Source organism: Nannospalax galili, unplaced genomic scaffold (assembly GCF_000622305.1).
Source record: "Nannospalax galili isolate Female #2095 unplaced genomic scaffold, S.galili_v1.0 scaffold706, whole genome shotgun sequence".
Classification (NCBI taxonomy): Eukaryota; Metazoa; Chordata; class Mammalia; order Rodentia; family Spalacidae; genus Nannospalax; species Nannospalax galili.
In genome coordinates this window covers 1175285-1187594 of record NW_008354694.1, presented here as the reverse complement: position 1 = coordinate 1187594, position 12310 = coordinate 1175285, and the positions used below count along the sequence as shown (strand labels likewise).

General features: G+C 48.1%; 1 protein-coding gene and 1 long non-coding RNA gene across 2 annotated transcripts in view; one reads left to right on the top strand and one right to left on the bottom strand.

Annotated features, from left to right (window-relative positions):
- Nucleotides 1-6203, bottom strand: part of Ccdc69 (coiled-coil domain containing 69) — a 41930-nt gene extending 35727 nt beyond the window's left edge. Inside the window, exon 1 of the mRNA XM_008851869.3 lies at nt 6154-6203. Coding sequence (XP_008850091.1) covers nt 6154-6186 — 33 coding nt within the window. The 5' untranslated portion in view covers nt 6187-6203. The remainder of the gene's footprint in view (nt 1-6153) is intronic.
- A 321-nt stretch (nt 6204-6524) lies between these two features.
- On the top strand, nt 6525-9292 carry LOC115067488. Its single transcript, XR_003846900.1, has 2 exons — nt 6525-6601; nt 8817-9292. It is a non-coding gene; the product is annotated as an uncharacterized LOC115067488 (long non-coding RNA).
- Nucleotides 9293-12310: the final 3018 nt, after the last annotated feature.

Here is a 12310-nt window from a genome sequence, read left to right as displayed (position 1 = left end):
CATTCTGGAGGCAGAGGCAGGTGAACCAGGCCAACCTGGTCTACATAGTGAGTTCTAGGACAGCTGGGGCTATAGGGAGACCCTGTCTCAAAAAAAAAAAAAAAGATACACAAAAACGAATCAACCAGGAAACCAACAAAATTATAGAAATCAGCAAAAACCAATGATAAATATGAATGTAAATGGTCTCAATTCTCCGATTAAAAGATGCTGACTGGCTGACAGTATGTTCTCTCCAGGAAACACACCTCACTTGCAAAGATACACAGAGGCCAAGTGTGAGGGGATAGAAGTCGACTTACCAAGCAGAGGGAAGTCATAGCTCTGGAGCTATGGCTGAACTTATATCTGATAAAGTAGACTTCATGTCAGATTAATCAGAATAGGGATGGATGGATGGTCTTGGTTAAGGTACCTGCTGCTCAATCATGATGACTGGACTTTGGATCTCAGCACCACATAACAGACCAGGCATTTCTTAAATATGCATGACTCCAGCTCTGAAGGATCTGATGCCCTTTTCCAGCCTCTGTGTATGCACAGGCACATACATACACATATTCTCATGCATATAAATAAACAAAATGAATCTAAAAATTTAACCAGAAGAGATGAAGAAGGTCACTATGTTACTAAAGGAGTAGTCCCTCAATATATTGTCATGATCATAAATATATATGGACTCAACATTGGTACGTCTAATTTCATAAAATAGACAAGACTGAACAGTAAGTGACAGGCCCGGATGCAATAACAGCGGGTGCCTTTAATTCCTCATTTTTATCAATTGATCATTCAGATAAAACCTCCTTCAGAGTTAAATTGTACTACAGATCAAATAAACTTAACAGACAGCTACAGACCATTCCATCCAACAGCTGTAGAATACACATTCTTCATGGCTTCCCATGGAAATGAGATAGATCACAAAATGAGTCTTTTCTTTAACTAAAAGAATATTGTTTTTTTTTTTTTTTTTTTTGTCTTTTTGAGACAGGGTCTCCCTGTGGCTCCAGCTGTCCTAGAACTCACTATGTAGACCAGGCTGGCTTTGAACTTACAGAGATCCACCTGCCTCTGCCTCCCAAGTGCTGGAATTAAAGGCATGTGCCACCATGCCCGGCCCAAGAATATAGTTTTATTGGAAAAAAAAAATCATTGTAGCTGGGTGTGGTAGTGCATGCCTTTAATCAGGACAGCTGGGGCTACAGGGAGACCCTGTCTCAAAGCCTTTTTTAAAAAAAAAAAAAGAAAAAAAATCATTACAAAATGACGAGTCTTAACACACACACTCAAAATAAGTTAAACACCAAAAATCCACAGTAGGGGCAAGTGAATTGGACAATTCTCAAAAGAAGAAATTCAAATGGCCAAGAAAAATATGAAGAAAAGGGGCTGGAGAGATGGCTCAGCAGTTAAGAGCACTGGCTGTGCTTGCAGAGGACCTGGGTTCGATTCCCAGCACCCACATGGTGGCTAACCACCATCCCTAACTCCAGTTCCAGGGGATCCAACACCCTCAGCTGACCTCCGCAGCCACTGGACAACACAGATACACTTACACACATGCAGGCAATACACTCATACATGCAAAATAAAAATAATAAATAAAATATTAACCCCCCCACCACAATATGAAGACAGGCCCAGTGTCCTCAGCCATCAGGAAATGCAAATACCCTGAGATTCTATCTCACCCATTCAAATATGGGACTGCAGATGGCTCAGAGGTTACAAGCACTTTTTACCCTTGGTTCAGTTCCCGCACCCATGTTGGGCTGCTCAGGGGGTCCAATGCTTCTGGCCTCCTTGGGCACCTGCACATACATGGTGCACATACAGACAAGCAGGCACACACACACATACACATGAATGAAAAGAAATAAATTTAAAAAGAGAACAAATGACAACAAAATGCTGGTGAGGATGAGAGGGAGGGGATCCTTTTATACGGCTAGTGGGGATGCAAACAGGCATGGCCTGTCTTTTAGAAGTTACACTGATTGTGTGTGTGGAGAGGGGCACAGATGTGCCACTCGTGTGTGTGTGTGTGTGTGTGAGTGATCAGTAAACAACTCTTGGGAGCTGGTCTCTCCTTCCATCATGTGGAAACTGGAGATCAAACTCAGGTCATCAGGCTTAGTGGAAAGTGCCTTTACCTGCTGAGCCACCTCACAGGTCCCTACTACATATTTTTAAAGATACTTTTTGGAGACAGAGTCTTACTATGCAGCTTTGGCTGTCCTGGAACTTGGTGTGTAGACCAGGCTGTCCCTGAACTCACAGAGATCTGCCTATATCTGCCTTCTGAGTACTGGGATTAAAGACATGTGACACCACAGCTGGCCAAGGTGTAAGTATGAATGTCAGAGGACAAATTTAAAGAGTTCTCTGATGTCTACATGCCCATACATACACACACACACACACACAAAAGACTACATGAGCTTAGGTCTAAAGCCTGCACCCTCAAGGGCCAGCAGTTCTAGTTCAGGATTCTGTTTGCCCAGGCTAGCCTCTTCAATGTCATTCATTCCTGCCTTCCTCCTCTCTGCCCTCCCCCACGTGCAGGTCCCCAGGAATGACCACTTCTAGGCTGACTCTGAACACCTGCTGCCTGAGGTCCAGCTTTGTCAGCAGAGGTAGAGGCCTGGAGTCCTTAGTGGGGCCTGTGGCACTGTAGCTAGAGCTCTGGGAATGGGGAGGATCCCAGCCCTGCAATTCTGCCCTGCCTGCACCACTAAATGCCATGCAAAGAGACTGACCCCAGCTGCCTCTGTGGGAGGGGCAGTCACCTAGTGGTGCTGGGGGGCTCTCCCTGCCCCATGGTCCCCTCAGGCTGGCCCACAGAACCTTATTCCCTTGGCCTCCACCCTCTACTTGGCTTTTTCCCTAGCCCTTCTGAAGGATGTAACGTCTGTCAAGAAATGTTCAGGAATGAGCACATGATCCTGAGGGTCCTTGGCGCTGACCTCCTAGACTGAAATGGACCCCATTATTTATTGTCCCCAGGGTTTTTTTTTTTTTTTTCTTTTTTTTGGTCTTTTTGAGACAGGGTCTTCCTGTAGTCACAGCTGGACTGGATTCTCTATGGCTGGCCTCAAACTCACAGAGATCCACCTGCTTCTGTGCTGGGATTAAACGCATACACCACCGCACCCAACTGCCTTTTTTTTTTGAGACAGGGTCTCTCTGTAGCCCCAGCTGGCCTGGAACTTGCCATGTAGACCAGGCTGGCCTTGAACTCACAGAGATCTGCCTGCCTCTGCCTCCAGAGTGCTGGGATTAAAGATGTGTACCGCCATGCCTGGTAGCTTTTAAAAAATATTTTAAATATTTTATTATTTTTATTTTATCTGTCTGAGTATATTGCCTGCATGTATGTAAGTGCACCCGTGTTATACAATGCCTGCGGAGGCCAGAAGAGGGTGTTGGATCCCCTGGAACTGGAGTTATGGATGATTGTTAGCTGCCATGTGGGTGTTGGGAACTGAACCCAGGTCCTCTGTAAGAGCAGTCAGTGCACTTAACCACTGAGCCCTTTCTCCAGCCCTTTGCTTATGTTTTTAAAGTCATGATCTCATTTAGCTCAGGCTGGCCTTGAGCTCACTATGTAGCTGAGGATGACCTTAAACTTCTGATTCTCCTGCTTCTACCTTCCAAGTGCTGGGATTACAGATGTGCATCTCCATTCCCAGCTCATGCAGTGCTGGGGATCCAACCCAGGGCTTTGTGCACGATAGACAATCACTCTACCCTCTGAGCTACATCCCCAACCCCTATTCCCAGGATGGCAACGTGTCCAAAGACTTAGCTCCAGGCTGGGCCTCTCAGTGAGATCTAGAGTCACTGGCCATCTAAGGCCATAGGCCATAGAGCTTAGCAGACACTCAGCTAAGAGCTGGAGGCTCTGGAAATGTTTAGAGGCCAGATCCTATCCCAAGTCAAGGGAGTTCTCATTAAAGGTGCCTGTCACCTTTCCTGCTGCTGGTCACCTCACTCTAGACAAGCCCTGCACGCTGGGTTTCTGAGGCTCAGCCTCCATTTAACAGTCCTCTCTTGGCCTTGATTGGGGAACTTCTGCCAAACCTCTCCACCCAAGAAGCCTTCCTGTCTCTATTGGAGCCAGGGAAGGCTCTGCTGCTGCAGCTAAGCTTAGCCCTGGCCTGGTTCTCAGCTGACACTCATTCATGCTCCTCAGCACCTGCTCTGTTCTTTGCAAAAGGCAGGGACCTAGACGGCATGTGATGACAGCAGCTTCTATCGCGCCGTCACCCTAGGAGATGGCTCTCTGACTTTGGGCACATGGCTCCTTTGAGCCTCAGCTCCCTCAGCTGTGAAGTGGGGAAACTTCCTCCCACAGCTCCCACAGCTGTCTGGCTCCCAGGGCTTTTGTGAGGCAGGGCAGGATGTGAAAGTCCTCACAACCACTCAGGTTGAGTCATTATGTTGATGGGACCCTAGTGGCCTCTGAGCTTCCATCTTGAATTCCTATCCCCCTGGGCTGTTGGGGGGGGGGGCAGGCACTGAGAACCTGCTGGGATGGGATGGGTACTCAGGCCTTGGGGGTGGGGATTGACACCTGTACTCAAAGTTAAGTGAAAACACCAACCAGGAGGGTTGGAAATGGGTGTGAACTTTAGCTAAAAGCAGTCCACAGTCCTGCCAAGGGGCAGCATGAGCCATGGAATCCAGCGAACCCTACACAGGGCCAGGGCAGACATGCCAGGATGTTTGAGGCACAACGGTGAGGAAGGCCTTTATGCCAACGGGCTTTGTAGTCACCAAGCTGGGTATGGTGGCCCACATCTGAAATTCCAGTTCTGGGGAGACTTAGGAAGGAAGATGGGGAAGCTCAGGGGAGGATTCAGAGAAAGAGACAGAGAAAGATAGAGATGGAAAGAGACAGAGATGAAAGAGGCAGAGATAGAGGAACAGAGAGACCACAGAGAGAAATGGAGACAGACAAATGGATAGACACAGAGACAGACGGACAGAGGCAGAAGAACACAGAGAAACGGAGACAGAGACAGATAAATGGATAGACAGAGAAAGACACAGAAAGATTGAGATTCTGAGAGAGAAAAATGAGAGAGAGAGAAGATACAGACAAAGAAAGAGTCAGAGAAACAGACAGAGCGAGAGAGACAGAGAGAAGATGCAGACAAAGAAACAGAGACAGAGTCAGAGAAACAGAGACAGAGCGAGAGAGAGAGAGAGACAGAGAGAGAGAAGATGCAGACAAAGAAACAGAGGCAGAGACAGAAAGTCAGAGAGGAACAGAGGCAAGACAGAAAGACCAAGAGAGACAGAGACAGAAGCCACACAGACCTGTAGCTCATTGCAAAATTATTAAGTATGGCCACACTGGGGACTGATCATTAAGTTCAAGGCCATCATCCCATCTGGCTGGGGTAGAGGGACTGGTAGGAGATGGACAGACAGCCAGGACTCCAGGGTCCCCTGTTCCCTTCTTCCGGCCTCCAGCTGTCCACTGCGGACACGGCTCTGGATCCAGACTGACCTCCTATGGCTTCTCAGACCCAAGGGGCGGCTGGTCTCATTGTGAGAAACCCTAGTGCCCTAACCCAGCTTCAGGCCCCTGGGGGGAGGGACAGGAAGGGAGGGGATCGCAGCAGGAGGCGGCAGGTCCCTCTTTGGCCCCTCCCAGCTGCCCCAAAGGCATCCCGCGCGCACCCGCTCTGGGCCCGGTAGAGGCCCGGACTGGGTTTCTCAACTTCTGCAGGGTGTAGTGATTGCTGTTCAGCAGCTCAGGGCGGGCGGAGCTTGAGAGTTTGCGTTTCTAACGTTTCCAGGAGATGCTGCGCCGCAAACCTGCAGGCCACTCTAGCTCTGGCCCTAATGATTAGCTGTCCCTACACCGATAGCAAAGCCCAGAGAGGTCAAGAAACTCATCCACAGCCACACAGCCAGCAGTCCCACCTGCCAGAGACACACCAGACACTTCCCCACCCCGGACAGTGGGGATCAGGTGGAGGGGGGCTCAGCGGGGCGGGGACAGAGGGACCACTCCCAGGCCCCCGGTCCCAGTGCAGCCACTCTCTGTGCCGCCTCCCCCCCCGCCCCCGATCCCTCCGAGCTTCCCAGCGCCGAGCACGTCCCCAGGCCTCTTCCCTCCCGGGCGCCCGGTACCTTCTCCGCGCTCCTGCTGTGTCTGCAGCCCATCCTGCTCCGTGCGTCCCCGCCCGACACTGAACCTGCCGGAGCTGCAGCCGCCGGCCGCGCGCCTGAAATGCCGGAAGAGCGGGGCCTCCGCGGAGCCGGGGCCGGGCCGGGGCAGGTGGCCAGACGCGCTCCACTCGGAGGAACCTTCCCCGGGCGCTCCGCGGAGCCACAGACGGTGCCGGGGCCTCTGCTGAGAAAGACCTGCAATCCGACGTGGGGCGCGCTCAGTGGGCCCAGCCCTGGGGCGGTGGAGGCAGCAGGACCACAAAGTCAAGGCCAGCCTGGGCTACCTGAAACCATGTCTCGGAACAAATAAAATGAAAAGTTCTTCCGCAAACGCACAACTTCCAACTCTTGAAGGCTGGTTCTGCCGCAGCTGTTTCGCATACATTATTTCTATTTTCTCTCGATAAAGGTATTATTGGCCCCGTTTAATAGCTGGGGAAAAGGAGGGCCAGAGATGGGAAGATTTATTTCAGATGGTAGAATTAAGTCTGGGTGCGGTGGTGCATGTCTGTAATCCCAGCACTCAGGAGGCTGAGGCTGGAAGATTACTGTGAGTTCCGGGCTACAAATTGAGACCCTGACTCAAAAACAGCAGGTGGGGCAGGCGGGCAACTGGGGAGAAGGCTCAGTGGTTCAGATCACTGGCTGCTCTTGGAGAGGACCTGGGTTCAGTTCCCAGCACCCACATGGTGGCTATCAATGGTCCATAACTCCAGTTCCAGGGGATCCAATACTCTTCTGACTGCCCCCAGGGTGCAGGGTGCATTTACATACATGCAGGCAAAACACTCATAGACATAAAATAAAAATAAATAAACCTAAAATTTTTTTTAAAAAGAAAAGTCAAGCAAGGTAGCACACACCTTTAAACCTAGCCCTTAGGAGGGGGCAGAGGGATAGTCCCAAGTTGGAGGCCAGTCTGAGCTAGAGACCTTATCTCAAAAATAAAAAGTAAAGTGATAATGTTAGTAGGAAGGCCAGATCCCGGATAGAATGTTCTCCCAAACTTAGCTTTGGAGCCACTTTCCTCTAGATAACGTCTACTTTAATTGTAAGGCTTCTGCTCAGGAAGTTGATAGCTTTTCCTGGCTCACAAGCGTGTGTGACACTTTTCTCTCTCCACTGGGAGAGATAGTATCTGTCACAGCAGCCTTGCCATAGCCAAGTCAGATGCAGTGGGATCAGGGACATAACATGTCAGTGCCCAGGAAAACGGACTGTTATCTGCCCTCTCTTTGCTCCTCTCTGGGGATTCTGGGATTGGCAGGGTAGAAGGAAGGTAACAGCCTTGAAAAGTCCTGTGGAAGCATATCTGGGTGCTTGTTAGAAACTTAGAGGCAGACTCACAAGATCTCGGAAAGACATATGGATGAGAGAGATTTTCATTTACGAAGGAGAGAATACAGACCTCAAAAGGCTGGGGCTGGAGAGATGGCTCAGCGGCTAAGCGGACCTCTTTAAGACAACCAAGTTCAAGCCAGGTGTGGTGGCACAGGCCTTTAATCCCAGCACTTGGGAGGCAGAGACAGGTGGATCTCTGTGAGTTCAAGTCTAGTGAGTTCCAGGACAGCTGGGGCTACAAGGAGACCCGGCAACAACAACAAAAAAAGAGAACCAAGTTCAGCTCCCAGCAGGCACACTGGGCAGCTCACAGCCACTCATAACTCCAGTCCAAGGGATTGGCTTTCTTTTCTAACCTCCAAAGACACCTATACTCAGGGACACAGACTCAAACACACATATATACATAAGTAAACATCAATTTTTGTTTGTTAATCTGGAACTCCATATGTAGACCAAGTTAGCCTTGATCTCAGAGAGAGCCTCTTGGCTCTGCCTCCTGAGTGCTGGGACCTTTTTTTAAAAAAAGATCTCAAAAGGTGCTCTTCCTCAAAAGAGCATAAAACCAATTGCAAGCTGGGCATGGTGGCACATGCCTGCATCCAAAGCACCAGAGAGGCTAAAACAGGAGGATCGCTGTGCGTTCCAGGGCAGTCTGAGTTAAATCAACCAAACAGTAACAGCAAAAACAATTGCAGGAACTAAGGCAATGGGTGGTTTGAGGGTTTTGTTGTTGTTTATTTTCTGAGATTAGAGGAGTGTACTGCCAAACCTGGTTGATATTAGTTTATATGTTTATTTAAATTATGGGTATATGTGTGTATCTGTGTTTGTGTTTGCGCATGTGAGTACAGTTCCCAGAGAGACCAGAAGAGGGTGTTGGATCCCCTAGAGTTGGAGTCACAGACGGTTGTGAGCTACCTGACAATGGGTCCTCCGTGGTATCTGCTCTTAACCACTGAGCCATCTTTCTAGCCCTGGTTTTAAGGTTTGTCATTGTTTATTTGTTTAGAGGTGGGGTCTCACTATGTAGCCCTTGCTGGTCTTGAACTTGCTATGAACCTAAGTCTGGCCTTGAACTTGTGATCCTCCTACCTCTACTTCTTGAGTGCTGGGATTATAGGTGTGTGCCACCACATCTAGTGTATACATCATTGGAGATGGAACCCAGGACTTGCGCATGCCGGGCAAGCTCTCTGCCAACTGAGCTACATCTCTAGTCTAGTAGGCAGTGGCAGAGAGTACCAGTCACCTACTCAACTTTTATATTCTCTTCCTTACAGAATCCTAATATTCCTATGAAGCAATGTTCTGGGCTAACAGGTCACCTACCCAGTGTCTCCTGCCTCTAGGAATGGCCAGTGGGACATCAGAGGAAATTACTGGCAGAACACCCAGCAAAAAGACAGAGGACTGTGCCGGGAACAGCGTCCTTTGTGGAATGCCGCTGTTGCTACCCCTTTTCCAGAGTGAAATATAAACCTGATGGCTGACTCTCAGCAGCATCCCATTGCCTCGGGCAAAAATGTGGATGGTGCTTTGCACTGGGATGAATTCAGTTCCCAATACTAGTCTTGATTAAGCACTTTCAAACTCTTTCACATAAGAATGTATATAGGCCACATCTGTCGGTAACTCCAGTTCCAGGGGATCTGATGCCCTCTTCTGACCTCACAGGCGCTGTACACACCTGGTGTGCTTACACAAATGCAGGCAAAGCACTCGTAAGCATAAAATAAAAATCAACCTTTAAAATGCAGTTTTCCCATGGTCCAGTTTCTTCTCCCTGCTCCTGGGGGCGGTGTCTGGGGGTCACCCCACCAGGGAACCAAATTATCATATTGATGGGACATGGTGGTGTTGAACTGAATTAAGGGGAAAAGGTCTTGAACAGGAGAATGGAGCCTGAGGAACACTAATTAGCAAGAGGCCATTCCCACCAATGTTCTCCAAGGAGCTGGGTCAAGCTTCACTGTTGTGTGCTGTGACAGAAACAAATATGCTTGGGTCTTCCCACAGCGTCAGAATTTATTGAGTGACAGTGAATTCCAATTTCATCGACACCAGTTTGCTAAGTAGTTCTGCTGGTTGAGGCAAACTCAGGTACTTTTAAAAAAGTTATTTACTATTTATTGTTTTATATGTATGAGTGTATTGCCTACATGTGTGTTAAGTGCACCTGTGTCATACAATGCCCATGGAGGTCAGAAAAGGGCATCAGATTTCCTGGAACTGAAGTTACAGACAGTTGTTAACCACCATGTGGGTACTGAGAATCGAACCTAAGTCCTCTGCAAGAGCAGCCAGTGCTCTTAACCACTGAGCCATCTCTCCAGACCCAGTTACAAAGTTTTAATTTTATTCTAATCTTAATTACTAACATTAACTCTCAGATCATGCATTGCACATTATACAGTAAATCTGTCTGTATGGGTGTAGGTTATGAGTTGGCTACAAAGCATTAAAAATGCCACAGCAGGAGTCAAGGGATTTCAAAGAGGCCTGAGAGACAGGGAAACTGATAGACATGGGAAGAGATTCAGAATGTCTCTGCTGAAGGGGGTGGAGTATACTGTTGTCAGTCAGTGGTCAGAGTTGGGCTATAGAAATGAGGTGTGGTGGAGGTTGAAGAAGGGAAGGTCAGCGCCAGGCAGATGAATAGCTGGGTGGAGGCTGGTCCAGATGGAGGAACAAGCAGATGAACAGACAGCAATTCGAGTAGGCTGTGTCACCAGCAGGAACCAAGCTGAGCTGAAGCCGCTGGGACAGTTGGGAGTTCTCTGTTAGTCCTTTGAAACTCATACCAGGTGGTCAGATGACAGGCTGGTGAGGCCATTGCTGTTGCAGTGTTTGATGTCCTCCTCTCTACGGGGTCCAGGTGAGGGAGTTGCATTCTTTCCTTAGTTCTCAGGCCTGGGCTTTCTGTTATGATTTTAGTACACGCATGTGAGCCTACAGTCTCAATTTACTTTGATAGATTTATAGAGTGGCACCTAGTCTGCTTTTAGGAGTTATTAGCCTGTGCTGCATGGGTGGTGTTACACAGACATACACACAGATACACACACACACACACACACACACACACACACAAGAATTCTCTCAGGGCATAGCCTGAAAAAAGACTGTGTGTGCATGTATCTCTGTGTGTGCTTGTTAATGTCCTTCAGTATCTGTCATTTTACAGTCCCTCTCTTGATCTATGGCTGTCATAACTAGATATCAGATTAGGAAGAGCCTGCGTAGGTCAGGGGTTACTTGGCTTGGGAGTGATGGAATCTAGCACATGAATGGATTTCCTGCTTCCTTTGTGATCTGAACTACACTTGTTCATACATGGTGGTGAAGGATTTCCTCACAGCCTTGGCCTGGGGAAGTGTAAGAAGAACTTGGAAAACTGTCCCTTGAAACATTCATTAACTAAAAAATGGCGCTAAAAGAAAACACAAGCTTCACGGAAACGCATTTGGGTTAGCACACATATGGGACACATTTCACCCCAGCCGAAGAGTTTCTGAAGGAATCCTATAAATAGGCAAACTGCTTTATGTTGGGATTCAACTCAATTCCAAAGTGCTACGGGGAGTTTAATATAAGAAACACTGGCTTTTGAAGCCCACACCTAAGTTTTTTATTATTGTTGGCATATTTACTGACACATGTAGCATACATGATTGATTGATCTCCAGGCTGTTTTGCTGAGCTCATGTTTAAGTCTTGGTTGTAGTTCAAGGCCGAATTGTATCTTTGGAATTTTATTTGAAAGAATTTTTTACAATATGAGAGAGGTCTATTTTGATTTTTTCAGTTCTGCAAGTAGCAGAATCACCCTTGGAGTTTCCTTTTTATGGATTAAGTGTTAAAATGAGAAAGTGCTGAGGTGCTGACATCCCCAGAGATTCTTCTGGCGGGCTCTATCTCAGCCCACTCCCCCACTGGCTCAGATGCTATAGCAAAACCACTTGACTTGGGTCAAGTCACAAACACACACAACTGCTACAGTAATGGTCATGTGACAGGCTACTTATCCCCCGACATAAAAACAGACCTCTGAGGATCCCAGGGAGGATTCGGGAGCACAGGCTTATGTGAAATTTGCATGCGGCCCACACGTTCCCTTGTTTCTTGGCCAATGCTGGAGCAAAATGCAGTTAAAGATAAGCCCCTGGCTGGCTGAATGGAAAACGTAATAAAATGACTATCTAGCCACTAAACCCAGATCTCTTTTCACCAAACTCTGAGCCACCTCTGACATGACCAGGGCTCCCCGGGGAAATGTCTTGGCCTTGTATCAAGTGAAGAAAGCACTCCAGAAAAGTTAGATTGTGAGATTTCTCTCATTGAAAGAAGCTCTTTGTGAATTAGGTTGGGAGATCCTCTTCTGATGCTTACCCGTCATGGGCAAACAAACAGCTGCTTTGGCTGCCAGCCTGCCTTAGGTCGCTATCAGTGAGATCTCCTCTTACCCGTCTTTGGCTATCCGGTTCAGCTCTCAAGGGGACGACTGAAGCACATTGTCATGTGGCCTTTTAGGCTTATAGGGCTCTTCCCAATCTTTAAGTGCAAGCCTGAGATAATGTGGTAACTTTTACCCCAACCTGTGTTCTGTGTTGAGGTGAGGCAGAGCCTAAGTCCCCCTCCAAGCAAACAAAAGGACCCTAAGGGGACAAACAGTGTACAGCACAGAAGGGCATTACATAAATGATTAAAACAACGGTGTACAAAGTATGTGGAACAATTAATGAATCATGGAGAGAATCATAGTATCACAGGCAAA